This window comes from Geotrypetes seraphini, chromosome 1 (genome assembly GCF_902459505.1).
Source record: "Geotrypetes seraphini chromosome 1, aGeoSer1.1, whole genome shotgun sequence".
NCBI lineage: Eukaryota > Metazoa > Chordata > Amphibia > Gymnophiona > Dermophiidae > Geotrypetes > Geotrypetes seraphini.
In genome coordinates this window covers 226,323,509-226,343,241 of record NC_047084.1, presented here as the reverse complement: position 1 = coordinate 226,343,241, position 19,733 = coordinate 226,323,509, and the positions used below count along the sequence as shown (strand labels likewise).

Sequence of the window (19,733 nt, the reverse complement as noted above, 5' to 3'; positions counted from 1 at the left end):
CTTTTCACACCATTCCTTAAATTTTCAAGGTGTGTAATAGCAGTAATGTCAAGTTAAAATAATATTAGTTCAAGATTTAAACACTGTAGTCACTATTGTTTTTCTATGTTCAATCTTTTTTATTATTTTAAATATAAAAATATGAAACTGCAGTACTGCTGACCTTTTTGTTTAAATTAGTAAGCACTGCTAACTGGATAGTAAGGAGTACTAAATATAGAGCAGTCAGTGTGGTAGCCTTCCAGAAAGTATCTGGGGAGGGGCCTAAGGCTCTGATTGGCCCAGATGCTTAAGGTCTCGCCTATGGGAGGGGTCTTAAGCAATCTGGGCCTGTCAAAACTTTAGGCCCCTCCCTGACGCATCCTAGAATGCATTGGGAGGGGAAGTTCTGCCATTTTGAAGAGACAGGCCTGCTAGACAGAGGTAGGAGGCATCCTTCCGGCCGGACTTCTTAAACAAGATAAGAAGGTACGGGTGTTCTTCGGAGGCATGGGGGGGATCATCAGGGTTATGACGGTGGTGGGAGGGAGTGAGCATCTCTCCCACTGCCGGGGAGGGGAGTGTGTGTGTCAGAGTTTGCTTAGCAGCAGGTGGGAGTGGGCATATCTCCTGCTGCCAGGGAGGAGGGGTCGGGGGTTTGCTTGATGGCAGCAGTGAGAGTGGGCATCCCTCCCGTTGGTCTTCGATTTGGGGTATTTTTAAAAAAATTTTTATTTGTGCATCTATTCTGTGCTATCACCAGCAATTGGCATGTGCAAATTTAGCAATGGGGCCGGACAACCTGCACCCCAGGGTGCTTAGGGAGCTGAGTGATGTCTTGGCGGAGCCACTGTCCGCGCTCTTCAACCTCTCCCTTAGTATAGGCAGCGTCCCGTTGGACTGGAGGACGGCTAACTTCATTCCACTCCACAAGAAAGGCTCAAAGATGGAGACAGCAAACTACAGACCAGTGAGTCTAACATCGATAGTGAGCAAACTAATGGAAACTCTAATCAAACACCAATTGGATAAGATCCTGGATGAGGAGAATCTACGGGATCCCCGACAACATGGATTTACTAAGGGGAGATCATGCCAATCCAACCTGATCAGCTTCTTTGATTGGGTGACGGGGAAGCTGGATATTGAGGAGTCCCTGGACATCGTGTACCTGGACTTTAGCAAAGCATTTGATAGCGTACCACACCGCAGATTGCTGAGCAAGATGAGTTCTATAGGACTAGGTGACACATTGACGCAATGGGTTGGGAACTGGCTTGGAGGTAGGCTTCAAAGGGTGGTGATGAACGGCACCCCCTCCGAAATGACGGAGGTGATCAGTGGAGTGCCACAGGGCTCAGTCTTGGGCCCAATCCTATTCAACATCTTTATAAGGGACTTGGCAGAAGGGCTTCGAGGTAAAATAACATTATTCGCCGATGACGCCAAACTAAGTAATGTAGTGGGCAAATACACAACGGACGAAGATTCAATGCCCGACAACATGATGCACGACCTACTCCTACTGGAGCGATGGTCTAGGACATGGCAACTCAACTTCAATGCCAAAAAATGCAAAGTTATGCACCTGGGCAGCCAAAATCCATGCAAGTCTTATACCCTTAATGGCGAGATCCTAGCAAAAACGGTAGCAGAACAAGACTTGGGGGTAATCGTCAGTGAGGACTTGAAGTCTGCCAATCAAGTGGAGCAGGCTTCGTCCAAGGCAAGACAAATCATGGGCTGCATACGAAGGGGTTTCGTCAGTCGTAAGGCGGAAGTCATTATGCCATTGTATAGATCCATGGTGAGGCCCCACCTGGAATACTGTGTGCAATTCTGGAGGCCACATTATCGCAAGGATGAGCTGAGACTGGAGTCGGTGCAGAGAATGGCCACCCGGATGGTCTCGGGACTCAAGGATCTTCCATACGAAGAACGGCTTGACAAATTACAGCTATACTCGCTCGAGGAGCGCAGAGAGAGGGGAGACATGATCGAGACGTTCAAGTATCTTACGGGCCGCATCGAGGCAGAGGAAGATATCTTCTTTTTCAAGGGTCCCACGACAACAAGAGGGCATCCGTGGAAAATCAGGGGCGGGAAACTACGAGGTGACACCAGGAAATTCTTTTTCACTGAAAGAGTGGTTGATCGCTGGAATAGTCTTTCACTACAGGTGATTAAGGCCAGCAGCGTACCTGATTTTAAGGCCAAATGGGATCGGCACATGGGATCTATTCACAGGGCAAAGGTAGGGGAGGGACATTAGGGTGGGCAGACTGGATGGGCCGTGGCCCTTATCTGCCGTCTATTTCTATGTTTCTGTGTTTCTCTTCAACTCTCATTTGCATGCACGTTTTTTTAAGAATAACTTGTCTTTTTTGAAATCATCACAGTAGCAGCAGCAACAGCAGCCCATTGGATTTTACCACCAACATTTGAGAATCTTCCCATAGGTGCTTTTGGGTGGGGTGGGGTGGAAGGGAATATATAAAACAAGGAAAATTTCCAAGTAAAAAAAAAGAAGCAACAGAATAGGAAAAGAGAGAGAGAGATGAAGGATAAAGAAAATGCTTTCTTTTTATAACAAGGAATTTTCTGCAATGTATTTATTACCATTAAAGGAAAATTTTGTAACAGATTGCTTCATTTGTACAGCAAGTCTGTGCATAATTCATACCAGCTTTCAAAGAAAAAATACACTTACTGTATACTTTGGGCTCCCTTTACTAAGCTGCGTTTGTGTTTTTAGCGCATGCTAAACCCGCGCTACGCAGCTAGAACTAACGCCAGCACATGCGCGCTATTCCGCGCGTTAAAGCCCTAACATGGCTTAGTAAAAGGAGCCCTTTGTCTTTTAAAAATTATACCACTTATACTTTTGAAAATCCAGAAGTGTTGACATAAGTCCAGATTCTACCTCCTGGCAATATTTATGCTCCTCGTGTGTAAAAGTATGCTTGAAATGGTGTATATACTGTATACACTCTAGGCAATGGTGTATATACTGTATATACTCTAGGCAATTTTGTAATAAGTCTTTTCTATCTATTAACCTCTGTTTTACATGTGCATTTGGCTTTTAAAATGGAGTAAAAGAGTAGCCTAATGATTAGCAGTGGGCTGGGAACCTAGGGAACTGGGTTTGATTCCCACTGCAGCTCCTTATGAACCTGATCCTCCATTGCCCCAGGTAAAAGGCTGTGAGCTCACTAGGGACAGAAAAAGTACCTGCATATAATATATATAATTCACTTTGGTTGTACCCACAGGCAGTATATCAGATCCACAATCCTTTACCCCTTTAAATGCTATTTAAATGTAGTTTGTATTAACCCTTCTTTTCTGGTAGTTTTGTCATGGCTTGTGAATTTAAATTAGATCCTTTTGTTTCGTATGCTTTTTGTAGCATAGGTGTGTTCATTGTGTGTAGCCAACTGGTTCAAAACTATGAGAAGTGCTGTGTACCTAGTGTGTCACCAGTACTTAGTCAGTAATACAAGACTGTCTTTTTGAAGTATTTACTCTCTAACTAGCATTTCTGGTTATCTTTACCATGTCTTTAAAATATGTTTACATTGAGGATTCTGTCATTTTGTTTCTTCCAGGAGCATTTCATGGAAGTAATTAGAAATCAAGAGTTTTTGTTGTTACCAGGCAGTGAAATTGCAAAGCTGTTAGCAAGTGATGACATGAATATTCCTAATGAAGAAACTATACTAAATGCACTGCTCACATGGGTTCGGCATGACTTGGAACAGAGAAGAAAAGATCTCAGTAAACTTCTAGCGTATATCAGACTACCTCTGCTTCTGCCACAGGTATGGGATAGAAATTAAAAATATTTATTTTAGTATTTATAGACCACTTATAGTCTAAGTAATTACATTCAGGTACTCAGGTAATTACATTCTCCCTATCTGTCCTGGTGGGCTCACAATCTGACTAGCATACCTGGGGCAGTGGAGTGTTAAGAGACTTGCCCAGGGTCACAAGGAGCAGTGCTGGACTTGAACTTGCAACCTCAGGGTGTTGAGGCTGTAGCCCTAACCACTAGTCCATTCTTCCACGCCATGGTGCTTATTATATAACTGTTATATTCTACATGATGTCTATTAGGATGGATAATGATTAGATAATTGATTACTTTTTTATTCCAAGTAATATCACACACAAGCTATCTGAAAAAAATTAGTTAGTTATGTGCTATTGACTTGTGCTCAGATCCTAGCGACGATGAATTACAGATTGAAAAACAAATTTATTTATTTTTTGCTAGTTCAGTAAGGTCTTTCAGCATCATCCCCATGGTTGTTTTCAACATGTCCAGCCATCTGGTTGCAGGTCACCTTCTTTGCCTGCAGTCCAGGAAGGAAAATTTTGTAACGTTTCATCATTTGGGTTTCGAGTGACATAGCCGGTTTAATCTGCTCCAGGGTTAGGACAGACTCATAAAGTGGGAGCCATTATTGAGATGGCTTGGGGAAATCCATTGCTTATTTCTAGGATAAGCAGCATAAAATCTGTTTTACTAGTTGGGATCTAGCTAGATACTTGGGACCTAGGTTGGCCACTGTTGGAATCAGGATACTGGGCTTGATGTCCCAGTGTGGCTGTTCTTATGTTCTTAGAATCAATTTGTTAGTTCTTCTGGCAGTTCACGGCACACATAAAATGTTTCTTCAGCACCAAGCTCAAATGAGTCAATCTTCTTTCTGTCTTGTTTCTGTAGTGTCCAGCTTTCATATCCATAATAGACCACTAAGAAAATGAGTGTTTGGGTAGAAAGGGGGCGTGGCTTGGAAGCGCAGCCGGATGGTTGAGTGCTGAGTGAGCTCTGATATCACAAGCTTTCTGAAGGAAATAATAAGTCACTAATTTAGTTTTATTTTAGTGTTTTTGAGTGATTTCAAGTCTGGTTATGGCTACAAATAAACAGATGAAGAACGAAGGAGCTAGCACAAGTGGTGGAGGTGCTAAAAGATCAAAGCTGGATCCTGCGAAAGTGCCATTGCCGAAAGAGGATAATGGTGACATTTTTGCTCAACTGAAACTAATAACTGAGATAGTTTCGGACAACGCTAAAAATCTGAAGGAGGTGAAAGAAGAAATGAAAAGTCTCACAGCGAGAATGGAAAGATTTGAATTAAAAACGGACCAGATGGAAAAAAGAATGTCAGCAAATGAAGCTGAGTTAAAGAAATGTAAAATGTATAAAGAAAAAGTGGAATTTCTCTCTAAAGAAATGGAAGATATTATTAACAGGGATAGACCATCTTCTGTGGAGAATCAGGACTTGCTGGGGTTGGGTGATTCTCATGGCGCCAGATTGGCCGAGGCACCCATGGTATGCAGACCTGGTTTGTCTGCAGCTGGAGCATGGTCTCAAACTTCCCTTCCACTCTTGTCTTCTTATGCAGGGTCCCATAATCCTGCAGGATCCGGACCACTTTGGCCTTACAGCATGGCTTTTGAGCACACAGATTTAGTGCACAGAGGCTACTCAACAGGAGTGATAGCTACCATCTTGCAGCAAGAAGAAGCCAACAGCTGCTGCTTACTCTAAGACTTGGCAGTGTTTTCATAATTGATGCGTTCGGAAGAGCGTAGACCCGAATTCAGCATCGATCCCACTGGTTCTTGCCTTCCTACAGAAAAGTTTGGAGAAAGGTCTTGCAGTCGGCTCTCTGAGAGTTCAAATAGCTGGGCTTTCCTGCTTCAGGGCTAAGCCCCTGCCACCCACCCTCAATTGCGCCAGTAATTTCCAACTTGGAATTTGAACCTGGTTCTCAGATCACTGGCATGCCTGCCCTATAAACCATTGGACTGGATTTCTTTGATGGGCCTTACCATCAAGGCTGTCTTTCTGGTGGCCATTACATCGACCCACAGGGTTTCCAAACTTCAGGCTTTATCCTGCAGCGATCCTTTTTTCAGATTATGGACTTGTTATCTTACACACTGTTCCTTCCTTTTTGCCAAAAGTGGAATCTAGTTTTCACACAAACCAAGAAGAGAGGTTACCAGCATTTTCGCCTTCAGGTTTGAAAACACATGACAGGGTATTGAAATTATTGGACGTGCGCATAATCTTACCGCAGTATTTGGAAGTCACGAATGAATTTCTTTTGTCAGATTACCTGTTTGTGCTGGTTGGAACAGCCCGTAAGGGCAGACCAGCTTTGAAGGCCACCATTTCTAAATGGATTCAGATGTCGACTTCATTGGACTACATTGGAGCTGGTAAGTGTCTTTCTGTGTCAGTGAAGGTGCATTGCACGCAAGAAATGGCATCCTCGTGGGCAGAATCTTCAGCAGTCTCCCTGGAAGAAATTTGTAGAGTGGTTGCTTGTTGATCTTTGCATACCTTTATGAAGTTTTACAGAGTAGATGTGGCGATCAGGAGGGATTCCGCATTTGGATCCTCGGTTCTGGCAGCAGACTTATCAGTCTTGCCCTGAATTTGAGGGACTGCTCTGTTACATCCCACTTGTGCATGAATAGAGTGGGATTGTACAAGAAGGAAAGATTAGGGCCCAGATTCTCAAAACTTTAATGCCGTCGCTAAACTGTTTTCCGGCAATTTAGTCTGTACGCAGTTCAGCGACGGATTATCAAAATAGATTATCTCTGTCTGTGGCAAGGTTTCTAGCAGTCTCAAAAACTGACATGCAAATGGGCTCTTCAACATTGAAATGAGCCCTCCAGTGGATTCTTAAAAAAGGCAGAGTGTTGGCTCTTGGCGACAAAAAATAAGCGACTGGTCCAGGAGTGCCGGTCAGTGTCAGAGACTGCTAGAAAGCCCCTCTGTTGTGATGCAGCGGGAGAGATGCCCATTCTCTCTGCTGCATCACAACACCCCTTCCCTACAGCGGCGGCGAACAACCCCCGAGAATGGAGGTGACACCCTCCCCCCCCTGCAGCAGGAGAGATGCCCACACTCTCATGCTGCCCTAAAATCCCAGCTGTGACCCCCCTACAGAAGGAGAGATGCCACATTCTCCCACTGCCCTAAAATCCCCACTGCGACCTCCCCTTGCAGCGGGAGAGATGCCTACACTTCCACTACCCTAAAATCCCTACCCCTCCCCACCCCCACCTCAACAGCAGGAGAGATGCCCACTCTACCCCGCTGGCATGTGACCTCCCTCCCCGTCTCCCCCGCCCCCTCCCCTCCCCCTTACCTCAAAATAAATGACCTGGAGGGACGCGGACTCCCTCCTCCCAGCTGCCTGCATCGTCTAAAATGGGCCTTTCTCTCTGGGGATGGGCCTGAGATTCTGATTGGCCCAAGTTGTTTAAGGCCCCTCCCATGGTAGGAGCTTTATACAACCTGGGCCAATCAGAGCCTCAGACCCCTCCCTCGATGCACTAGGAAGGGGCCTAAGGCTCTGATTGGCCTGGATGCCTAAGGCCCCTCCTATGGGACGTCCGAGCCAATCAGAGCCTTAGGTACTGGGGAAGGGAAGGCCCATTTTAGATGATGCAGGCAGCTTGGAGGAGGGAGTACGCGTCCCTCTGGGTCATTTATATTGAGGGAGGGGGAGGGGGTCACTTGCCAGCAGGGGGGTGGTTGGGTTGGGTCAAGTTAGGGATGTTAGGGCAGCGGGAGAGTAGGCATCTCTCCCACTGCAGGGGGGTCACGGCAGGGATTTTAGAGCAGCGGGTGAGTGTGGGCATCTCTCCTGCTGCAGGGGCGGGGGGGGGGTCATGGCCAGAATTTTATGGCAGTAGGAGAGTGTGGGCATCTCTCCCGCTGTTGGGGGAGTGGGGTTGTTGGTTGACAGCATGAGAGATTGAACATAACTCTCCCGCTGCTGTTACATTTCTATTTTTTGGGGGGGTTCTTGACGCATTTTTTCTTCGCATGTGCCCATTGCTATCCCCAGCGATGGGCACATGCAAATTTAGCGAATCTTCATTGCTGTCCGCTGACCTCATTTGCATGTGCGATTTTTTTTGAGAATGTCTCACTTTTTTGGATTCGCTATCAAAATGGCTGCATTAGCAGTCTTTCACTTTTTAATGTGAGTTTATGAGAATCCTGATCTAGGTTCTTACCTTTGCTAACCTTTTTTCTTGTAAATCCTGGAACCTGCCCTGAAAGTTGCTGATTCGCTGATTATCTGCTTCAATAAGTACCAGTAACTTGGACTACTTTTTTGACCAGCTTTGTCAAGAATAATGCCTGCAAAATTTTGTGCACTTTGCTCTGGGAGGTCCTTGATTACTACACCCTACTCGATTAATGCAGGCTGTCTCCATATTTTCACTGTTTTCTTGTTTACGATGTTTTTTAAATTTCTGATTGAATGTTCTGATGTTTGTTATTATGAGCAGATTAGACTTGTTTCTTGGGCAGTATCCCCATACCCCTTTCCTCTCTTTGTCCTATACATGTATGACTGTCTGCTTTTGTACCAACTGGAAGTCCTGAGGTAAGAGGGGAAGATGAAAAATATGTAAATTAGGCTTCCTACAAGAGATCTCACAAGATGGGATGCATAACCCACTTGTTCAGGAATAGAGTGTGGATTTACAAGAAAGAAGATTAGGAAAGTTAAAAACCTAAGCTTTCCATCTGCTTTATTGTAATTATAAGGAAAATATGTGCATTTATGTTGGACTATGTTTGGAGCAGTTTTGATATTGAATGAGGTTATTCTCCTGACGCAGCAACCCGTGAAACAAGGTCTTGCAAAGCCTCTTGTTGAGAGTTTAAGAATTTGATAGCGAGCTTTGCAAATCTTGAGAATACTGTAGAGGGTATTGTAAACTTTGGATCTATATATTTTGATAACCTTTTGATATAATTTTTTGTGCTGATCAATCTTTACGAGCAATTTAACTTGGCCCGGTTTTTTGGCCAGAGAATATTTTTTCCTTAAACATAAGGGAATTTTTTATCTCTGATGTTTTTCCAGCAGCAGGCCTATGATTAAAAAATGACTCTTTAACGGAGCTTAGTTCTTCCTGAGTGTTTATCTGTTTGGATTTTGAGACCTATCTGGTAGAGACTATCATTGCTCACTTGATCATTGGATATAAATAGTAGTAGACGCATTGAACATATACTTTTGAATATTGTGTCTGCCTCTCCTTTGATTTTTGGTCTTTATCTACTGACATTTATAATGTTACTGGGTAACAAACAAAAAAGTAGGTTGACTTAGTGCATGGGATTATTATAGATTTCTTTACTTGAGGCTACCTAGCAATTCAGTAAAAGCACTTCTGATGATTGAGAATGCTGCAGCAAGACTATTGAAAGGCATATTGTGATAGCAGAATACTGCTTTGTGTCTGGTTGAACTTCACAATGATTCATAAGGCCTTGGATGGAGAGGAACATCAACATTGTCCTAAAGATCTATAGACTATTTAATATCCTGAGATCAGAATGTGTATTGTTCCTGCATATCCCTCAACAGCTGAATTTCTCTGTTTTATTCAATCTTGACTTAATGTTGTCCTCAATATTTTTTCTGTAGTTTCTGGCAGACTTGGAAAATAATGTGCTCTTTAGGGATGACATTGAATGCCAAAAACTCATTATGGAAGCAATGAAATACCATTTATTGCCGGAGAGAAGGCCAATGTTGCAAAGTCCTCGCACAAAACCTAGAAAGTCTACAGTGGGAGTCCTGTTTGCAGTTGGAGGAATGGATGCAACTAAAGGTATTATTGTGAGAACTAATTTCTGTTGGGCAATGTACTTTTGAGAGTCATTTTGAATAAGCATCCCTAATTATAATTATGAACTATAGCATTGATTTATTTTTTTCTCCTTTTTTGATTCATATTTGTATTCATGAAGGCTAGTGTTGACAATGTGACTGTTCTCTTTGTAAAGCCAGAGGACATACTTGAAATATTGTGTGGTAGATATCCATTTAATGTCTCTGACTTTAAGCATATCCTTTCCAAAATGACTGCTAGTCCTCAACAGCCCCACCAGTTCAAAAGAGTCAGGCTCATAATCAGATCATGGGAGATCGCCAGAAATTCAATACTGGTGCTGTATCCAGCCACCAGCATTGAATTTCTAGTCTATTTTTGGCTGGCTGGGACATAGCCAGTTATGCCAATATTCAGCAGCTAGCCAGCTAAGATTCAACAGCCAAAGATATACCACCCTTTTAAGTGGTTGTATTTGGCCGCCGAACTTAGCCAGCGAGCTGCTGAATATTGGTAGTGACTGGCTGTGTCTTGCGCCATACTTGGTCATTGGCAAATCTGGAGATCAGGATATTCAGCATGAGATGGGCTATCCCCCAATGAATATTGGCAGATAACCGGCTATATTCTATTAAAACGGCTAGGCCTAGTGACTACAAGAAAAATAATTCCAATCCTTTACTAATCTAAGCCTGCTCTTCTCTTTCCTGCTGAGACAATATTTCAGTCAGTGGTATATCAAATTTTTTCAAATACATTTTTTATTAAAATAAAGAGGATATAAAACATAGTAATACAAACTAAAGAAATTAACCTGAATGTATCTCAATAGTGAAATCAGATTGAATAAGTTACAAACCACACCTCCCCAATAGTGGTATATCAAATTTAAATAAGCCTGAGACCAGATTGGTCAAACACTTTTTGCTATATATCGTCAGACACGCAAATGAATTGTTAAACTGAACTCCATGCATTCACAGAATAATAGCCTAGAGGCCTTTAGGTTAGCCCTTTCTCTGAATAATTTCTGAACACAAGTTTTATCAGGTTATTTAAATTCCTCTCCAGTAACAATATTGTGATGATATTAATGTTAATTATGAATAACTAAACAAATAGAATATATGCTTCATATAGAATTCTCTTCCATTTGAGTGACTGCTAATTATTGAGGCATTTTTTGGTCTATTTACTAAAGCATGGTGAATTTTTGCATTTACCGTACATTAAAGACAAAAACTAACGCATGGTAAGTGCAAAGCCTACAGTAACTGTTGGGGGCTTAACCAACAAGTACCAATGCTGTATTGCAGGAGTCAGATTATTACACAGTAAGGTGGCAATTTCATAAATATGTTTCTCCTTTTAGATGACCTGATGCAGAATGCAGAAAGGCACAGACCACATGTTTTTCCTCCCATCAAGACATTACCAAAATGCTCACTGATCACTGGGAAGTCCCGGAAGGACCCTATTGGGTAGCCAAAGCCATGGCAAAGCTCTATCTAATGGATGCTGAATTTAACCTGTTCCACTGAAAGTGGATTCCCTGGTGTTGCAGGTTACCAAGCGTACCTCCCTTCCCAGTGAAAGCGTTATGGTATTAAAGAATGCCCAGGACCACAGACTGGATTTTGTTTATAAGAAGCTCTTCAAGGCTGCGGCCTTAGGTTAAAAAGCAGTTGCAGTGGTGTTTTTTGTTGCCTGCGTTTGCCATTCAAGTTGCGCCGTGATCCAGACGCAATAGCCTGGAGAGATCTCCAATTTCTAATGTCTGGAGTGGATTATGTAGCTGATGCTCTGTATGATCTTTTCAGAGTCATGAACAAAATATCTGCTAATTCCATTTCTGCCTGCAGGATGCCATGGATCAGACAGTGGGTGGGGGATTCCTCCTCTAAGGAACCTTGAGTAAATTACCATTTAAAGGACATTTACTCTTTGGGAAAGGTCTAGATGATCTTAGGGCAAATATGCAGGATCACAAGCCAAAGTCTTCACCAGACAGCAGTCCTCGAGCCCTTAGGGTGTCAAGTCGCAGTAATTTTAAGACTTTCAGATGATGTTGCCAGTTCTTGGGAGGACCTGCAGGCCAGAGATCTTTTCAAAGTTCCATACAAAGGTTCAGAGGGACCAGGTACCACCAATCTTTAGGATCCCACTCTGCCATAACTCCCAAGAAGCTGTTATGATGCCAAACCATCAGCCAAGCCTCCACACATTGGAGGGAGGTTATTGGCCTATTGGGGAATGTGGGCAGAGATCACTGCAAACCGCTGAATGCTGAACATTATACAGGAGGGGTACAAGCTCAAGTTCTTTTGTCCATTCCCAGACCTTTTTCTAGACTCTCCGGCTGGGAAGCTAGAAAAAGCAACGTGCAAGCAACAGTGCAATGGCTGCTGAATCTGGAAGCCATAGAGCCCATAGCAGAGGAAGACTTGGGCTCTAGCCGATACTCTTCATAGTACCCAAGAGAGGCTCAGAAGGCTGGAGCCTCAAAGCAGTAAATTCATCCCTAAAGATACCCTGTTTCCAAATGGAGATGGTGCTGTCGGTAATTGCTTCAGTGGCGCCTGGGAATATCTCACCTCGCTGAATTTAATGGAGGCCAATCTGCATATTCCCATTTTTCCAGAATTCAGAAAGTTCTTGTGTTTCCATGCTGGAGCAACACCCAGTTTGCAGCCTTGCTCTTCAGGCTAGCTACAAATCTTCACCAAGTTGATGGTTGTAGTTGCAGCATACCTGTGCAGAGCTAGTATACAGAGGGTACATACTTATATCCCAGAGCAGTAAGAAACCACCCTGAGGAGGCAAGTCGCACTCACACTACCAAGTCTAAGGTAAGTACCAATGATATCCACAATAATTCAGGGAGAAATATCACTGATAATTTAGGAGCCACACTAGCTCGTAAAGGAATCTCTTCACAGATATGGAGGGCTATGTATGTTAATGCACACAGCTTGGGCAATAAAATTCTAGCATTAGAGACTGAGATAACAAAACGCCGATCTTGACGTGATAGCGATATCCAAAACCTGGTTCACGGAATCGCATGGGTGGGATATGGTTATACCAGGGTACAACCTACTTCGTTGAGACTGAGAGGGTAAATTGGGAGGAGGAGTAGCGCTATACACTAAGGAAAGCATCAAAACCACCAGAATCACAGATGTTAGATACACCGGGGAATCCCTCTGGGTGAACCTGGCCAGAGGGAATGAAAAATGCCCATACCTTGGGGTGATATATAGACCTCCCAGGCAACAGGAGGAAAAAGACATGGAATTAATCGAGGACATAGAGAACATCACACTGCGCGGGGACACAGTAATGCTAGGAGACTTCAACATGCCAGATGCAGATTGGAACACACTCTCCGCGACTACGGGTAGCAGCAAAAGAATATTAACCTCCATAAAGGGTGCACGTCTCAAGCAATTGGTATTGGAGCCCACCAGGGACCAGGCGTTACTAGACCTAGTTCTCACCAACGGAGATAGCGTCACGGAAGTCTCAGTAGGAGATACACTGGCCTCCAGCGACCATAATATGCTATGGCTCAACCTCAAGAAAGGTTTCCCTAAGACAAACACAGCAACAAGGGTTCTCAACTTTAGAGGCACAGACTTCAACCGCATGGGAGATTTTGTCCATCAGGAGCTACATAAACAAGCAATATCTGACAATGTGGAGGATATGTGGTCGTCTCTGAAGTCCATCCTACATGAAGCAACAGACCGATACATAAAGACAGTAAGTAAACGCAGGAGAAACAAAAGACACCAATGGTTCAGTAAAGAAATTTCAGACCTAGTTAAACAGAAAAAAGACGCATTTATCACCTACAAACATTTAGGCAGAGAGGGGGCGAAAGAGGACTATCTAGACAGATCTAAAGCTGTCAAAACAGCAGTCAGAGAAGCCAAACTCCGAATGGAGGAAGAGCTAGCACGGAAAATTAAGAAAGGGGATAAATCTTTCTTCAACTATATTAGTGACAGGAAAAGAAACAAAGATGGGATAGTACGCCTGAAGCAATCGGACGGTAACTTTACGGAATCAGATTCTGAGAAGGCAGAACTACTGAACAAATACTTCTGTTCAGTGTTCACCCGCGAAGCACCGGGAGCTGGTCCACAGCTGCAGACAGGAGATAACCAGAAAGACCCGCTTCAAGATTTCGAATTTACGCCCAGTAGCGTCTATGACGAACTATCAAGACTCAAAGTAAACAAAGCCATGGGACTGGATAACCTACACCTCAGGGAGTTAAGGGAAGTCCTGGCAGAACCATTATCTGTTCTTTTCAATCTTTCCCTAAGCACAGGAAGGGTCCCCTTGGACTGGAAAACCGCCAACGTAATCCCACTCCACAAAAAGGGCTGCAGGACAGAGACAGCAAACTACAGACCAGTGAGTCTCATGTCTATAGTGTGTAAACTCATGGAAACACTGATCAAACAGAATCTTGACACAATCCTAGATGAAGAAAAACTGTGTGATCCACACCAACACGGGTTCACCCGGGGTAGATCCTGCCAATCTAATCTGATTAGCTTTTTTGACTGGGTTACTAGACAACTGGACGCCGGAGAGTCACTGGACGTGGTATATTTGGACTTCAGTAAAGCATTTGATAGCGTCCCTCATCGAAGATTACTGAACAAGCTGAAATCGATAGGATTAGGAGACACTCTAACTACATGGGTTGGGGATTGGCTGAGTGGTAGACTTCAGAAGGTGGTGGTGAACGGTACCCCATCCGAAGCTTCGGACATGATCAGTGGAGTGCCGCAGGGCTCGGTCCTGGGCCCGATTCTATTTAACTTATTCATAAGAGATATGACGCAAGGACTTAGAGGAAGGGTATCACTGTTCACCGACGACGCCAAACTTTGCAACATAGTAGGCAAAAGCTTATTACCTGATAATATGACACACGACCTACTGTTGCTGGAACAATGGTCAACTACTTGGCAGCTAGGCTTCAATCCTAAAAAATGCAAGATAATGCACCTGGGTAAGAGAAACCCGCGTAGAACTTATGTACTAAATGGTGAGACCTTGGTTAGGATCACGGCGGAACGCGACCTAGGTGTGAACATTAGTGAGGACATGAAGGTTGCCAATCAAGTGGAGAAGGCTTCCTCCAGGGCAAGACAAATGATGGGGTGTATCCGCAGAGGTTTCGTCAGCAGGAGACCTGAAGTTATGATGCCGTTGTACAGAGCCATAGTGAGGCCTCACTTGGAGTACTGTGTTCAGTTTTGGAGACCACACTACCGAAAGGACGTGCTGAGGATCGAGTCGGTTCAGCGAACGGCCACCAGGATGGTCTTGGGGCTCAAGGATCTCACGTATGAAGAAAGATTTAAAAAATTGCGGCTGTACTCACTTGAGGAAAGAAGAAAACGGGGAGATATGATTGAAACATATAAGTACATCACGGGACGCATCGAGTCAGAAGATGATATCTTCTGGCTCATGGGACCCTCGACCACCAGAGGGCATCCGCTGAAAATCAGGGGAGGGAAGTTTCATGGTGACTCCAGGAAGTACTTCTTCACCGAAAGAGTAGTGGATCATTGGAACAGACTCCCACTCCAGGTGATAAAGGCCAGCAGCGTGACGGATTTTAAGAGAAAATGGGATACTCATGTGGGATCTTTAAGGGAGTAAATTCAGGGGAGGGGATACTTGGAATGGGCAGACTTGGTGGGCTATAGCCCTTTTCTGCTGCTTTTTTCTTTTTCTATACTTCCGTATCTGGACAATTGACTGATAAGAGCCCAGTCCAAATTAGAAGGTGGGCTGCTGCAGATGCTGGGTTGGGTGGTCAACTTTCAGAAAATCCACCTGGAACTGATGTAGATCTTGGAGTATCTGGGAGTCCAGTTCAACACAAGGGAGAGCAAGGTATTCCTCCCAGAAGCCCAAAGAGAGAAGCTTCTGCATTGGATATGGGAGTTTCAGAATGAGACAGCTCTGATGGCCTGACATTATTTGCAAGTGCTGGGATCAGTGGTTGTGACCATAGACATGATTCCCTGGGTAAGGGCGCACTTGCGTCAACTCCAGAATGTGCTCCTCTTCCACTGGTGTCTGCAGAGGGATGTGTTCCAGATGCAGCTGCCCTGGACACTAGAAACATGTTGCAGTCTAACCTGGTGGTTGGAACCTCTGTCTCTAACCAAAGGAGTTCCCCTTCGCATCTCTGCATGGGGTGATCCTGACGACGGATGCCAGCCTATACGGCTTGGGTATTCATTGCAAAGGATGACTGGTGCAGAGACATCAGTCTCTTTCTCAGAGGAAGTACATAAGAACATAAGAATTGCCGCTGCTGGGTCAGACCAGTGGTCCATCCCGCCCAGCAGACCGCTCACACAGCGGCCCCAAGGTCAAGACCAATGCTCCAAATGAGTCCAGTCTCACCAGTTTAGCATGAATTTGTCCAACTTTGTCTTGAAACCCTGGAGAGTGTTTTCCCCTATAACAGACTCCGGAAGAGCGTTCCAGTTTTCTACCACTCTCTAGGTGAAGAAGAATTTCCTTACGTTTGTACAGAATCTATCCCCTTTTAAACTTTAGAGAGTGTCCTCTCGTTCTCCCTACCTTGGAAAGGGTAAACAGTCTGTCTTTCTCTACTAAGTCTATTCCCTTCAGTATTTTGAATGTTTCGATCATGTCCCCTCGTAGTATCCTTTTTTCAAGGGAGAAGAGGCCCAGTTTCTCTAATCTCTCATTGTATGGCAACTGCTCCAGCCTCTTAACCATTTTAGTCGCCCTTCTCTGGACCCTTTCAAGTAGTACCGTATCCTTCTTCATGTACAGTGACCAGTGCTGGACGCAGTACTTCAGGTGAGGGCACACAATGGCCCGGTACAACAGCATGATAACCTTCTCGGATCTGTTCATGATCCCCTTCTTGATCATTCCTAGCATTCTGTTCTCTCTTTTCGCCGCTGTAGTGGTTGATTAATTGCTTGGAACTTCAAGCCGCCCACCTGGCACTTCAGGCGTTTGGAAGTGTGCTGCAAAGTAGTATGAGATTACTCGGGCAACACAATAGTGCTAGCCTATGTCAATTGCTAGGGGGGTACCAAGAGTGTTATTCTATATGTGGAAGCCCAGATGCTGTTTCAATGGGTGGAGGCCCATTTTTGGTGCTCCCGGCAGCGCATGTGGCAAAAGTGGACAAATGTGCAAGAGGACTTCCTCAGCCGGAAGACCCTAGATCTAGGGGAGTGGTCACTGTCTCAGGAAGCCTTCACCTGCATTGGGAGGCAGTGGTGGCACCTGACATTCAATCTGATGGAAATGGCAGCCAACAAGAAGGCTTCAGTCAAAGATAAAGTTCTTCAGTCAAAGATAAAGAGCCAGGCAGCGAAGGCCTGGATACCCTGGTGCAGCCTTGGCCAAAGATAGGACTTCTTTATGTCTTTCCTCCATGACCCATGATAGACAGACTTCTGCGCAGGATAATGACACATCAAGAGCTGGTGATTCTAATAGCACCAGATTGGCCGAGGCAACCAATTGGTCCATCTGCAAAGAAACCAAGGTCTTAGACTTCCATTTCATCTGTGACTGCTGACACAGGGTCCAATTGCCCTGCAGGATCTGTAATAATTTAACCTTATGGCATGGCTCTTGAGCACTCAGTGCTAGTGTGCAAAGGTTACTGGGTGGCTCTTGAGCACTCAGCGCTAGTGTGCAAAGGTTACTAGGACACAGTGGTGGCCACCCTTCTCAGATGTAGAAAGAAATCAACTCTAGCCATGTATGCAAAAGCCTAGAAGTGTTTCCAAGCTTGGTGCACTCAAAGGAGTGAGGATCCAAACTAGGCTCCGACTTCTGTGGTGCTCACCTTCCTGCAGGAAGGACTGGAAAAAAGCCTAACGGTTGGCTCCCTGAAAGTTCAGATTGTGAGGCTCTCATATTTTGAGTCTAAGGTTAATAAGAGCACCATAACCGCAAATCCTGATATGGCCAGGTTTCTGAAGGACACTTTGTGCCTCCATCCTCCGGTGTTTCAAGTTTATTTAAAATTTGATTTGATTGCAATATCATATTTCAATACGATTTACAAATATAAAAACAGGGTTTTAGTAAAAAACATACTTTAAGACTCTGACAATACATAAAACACGAGGGAAACAGGTTGAACTACAATGCTTAGGAGAAACAGAGAACATGTAAGGTTAGAACATTAGGATAGGAAATTGTTACCCATTAATTTTCTTTTAAAGGGATAATAGCTCTCTGAGGAATATTTGAGTTCAAAAGAATCCAAAAAACCTCATTTAAAAGCGTCCTTGAAGAGCCAGCTTCTAAAAGTCCTTTAAACTTGTTAAGTGACTTTTCTTCCCTGATATATATCGGCAGTGAATTCCATGTTTCTGGTGCCGTAATGGAAAAGATCGTGTCCCTCCGAGTGTAAATAAATCTTAGTGAAGGGACTGAAAGGAGGGACTTCTTGTCAGATCTTAAGGATCTAGTTGAAACATATGGAATCAGGTGTCTTTCTAAGAATGCGGGAGTTTTATTCATTAATCTTTTCTACGTCAATAGTGCTAACTTATAAGAAATTCTATGGTTTATAGGCAACCAATGAACTTTCTGTAAAAGGGGAGTAACATGCTCAAATTTTTTCTTTTTAGTGATTATTTTTATTGTAGTGTTTTGTATTATTTGTAACCTGCATAGTTCCTTCAGTGTTATTCCTTTGTATAATGCATTAAAGTAATCTATTTTTGATATGACCAGTGAGTGTATTAGAATGTTCAAAGACATTTCTTTGAGAAAGAGTTAATGCTCGAATCATCCGTAGCCTGTAAAAACAGCTTCTAACCAATGTAGTTATTTGTTCGTGATAATTAAGTTTCTGATCTGGGATAACCCCTAATATTTTGCCCTTTGAGATTTCTTGTAGTGTTATGTCATTAATATTTATATGTGATCTTAATTTTTGCCTAATTTAGCATGACTTCAGTTTTGGCTGTATTTAGAGCTAGTTTGTTGTCATGTAGCCATTTGGAAATTTCCGATAACGTCTTATTGACTGAAGAAATTTCTTAGGTAGAATTCAGATCTAAAGGATACAAAAATTGAACATCATCCGCATTAGCAAATGGTGTAAATCCAATTGATTGGCTGAGAGTTAGTAGGGGGGTCAAGAAGATATTAAACAGTAAAGGGGATGATATTGAATCTTGTGGGATACCGCAACTTGTGACAGACTTTTCCAGCTTAGAGTCTTCATCTGGTCCTATGGTTGCTAGCTAGAATACCCTATGAACCTGTGGAGCAAGCTTCTCTGATGGATCTTAAAACAATCTAGATGGTGTTTATGGTAGTGATTGCCTAAGCCCAACAAGTGTCATAACTCCAGGCATTGTCATGTAGAGATCCCTTCCTCAGAATTTTGGATTTAGGTATAAGAACATAAGAAGCTGCCTCCGCTGAGTCAGACCAGAGGTCCATCGCGCCCAGCGGCCCCTCCCGCGGCGGCCCATTAGGCCCATTGCCTGAGCAGTGGTCCTTGACTATTTTTATAACCTATCTCTACTCCTATCCCTATCCTTAATCCTTATCTGTACCCCCTCAATTCCCTTGTTCTCTAGGAACCTATCCAAACCTTCTTTGAAGCCATGTAACTTGTTCTGGCCTTGCACATAGTCCCATCTTTCTTATCAATAGTGATTAAAAAATATGATTGCCTGCTTTCACTCCCCCAGGATCGAGGAAGAATGATAAGGTGCTGAAATTGTTGGATGTGCGCAGAGTATTACTGCAGTATCTAGAGGTTATGAATGAGTTTCTACTGTCTTATCATCTTTTTGTACTGGCAAGTGCTGCTCGTAAAGACTGATCAGCCTCGAAACTGAAGCGGAAAACATTTGCATTCCACTAGAAGCATGGCTTCCTCATGGGCAGAATCTTCAGTGGTGTCTATGGAAGAAATCTGTAGAGCGGCCATATGGTAATCTCTTCTTACATTCACAAAGTTTTACAGGGTGGACTTAGCAGCCAAAATGGACTCCGCATTCAGATCAACC

At 43.8% G+C, this 19,733-nt stretch overlaps 1 protein-coding gene across 4 annotated transcripts in view; it reads left to right on the top strand.

Annotated features, from left to right (window-relative positions):
- Positions 1-19,733, top strand: part of KLHL5 (kelch like family member 5) — a 163,795-nt gene that overhangs the window by 88,170 nt on the left and 55,892 nt on the right. For all 4 annotated transcript variants that reach the window (XM_033947422.1, XM_033947404.1, XM_033947394.1 and 1 more), the window contains 2 exons: positions 3,591-3,803; positions 9,474-9,660. In XM_033947422.1, coding sequence (XP_033803313.1) covers positions 3,591-3,803; positions 9,474-9,660 — 400 coding nt within the window. The remainder of the gene's footprint in view (positions 1-3,590; positions 3,804-9,473; positions 9,661-19,733) is intronic.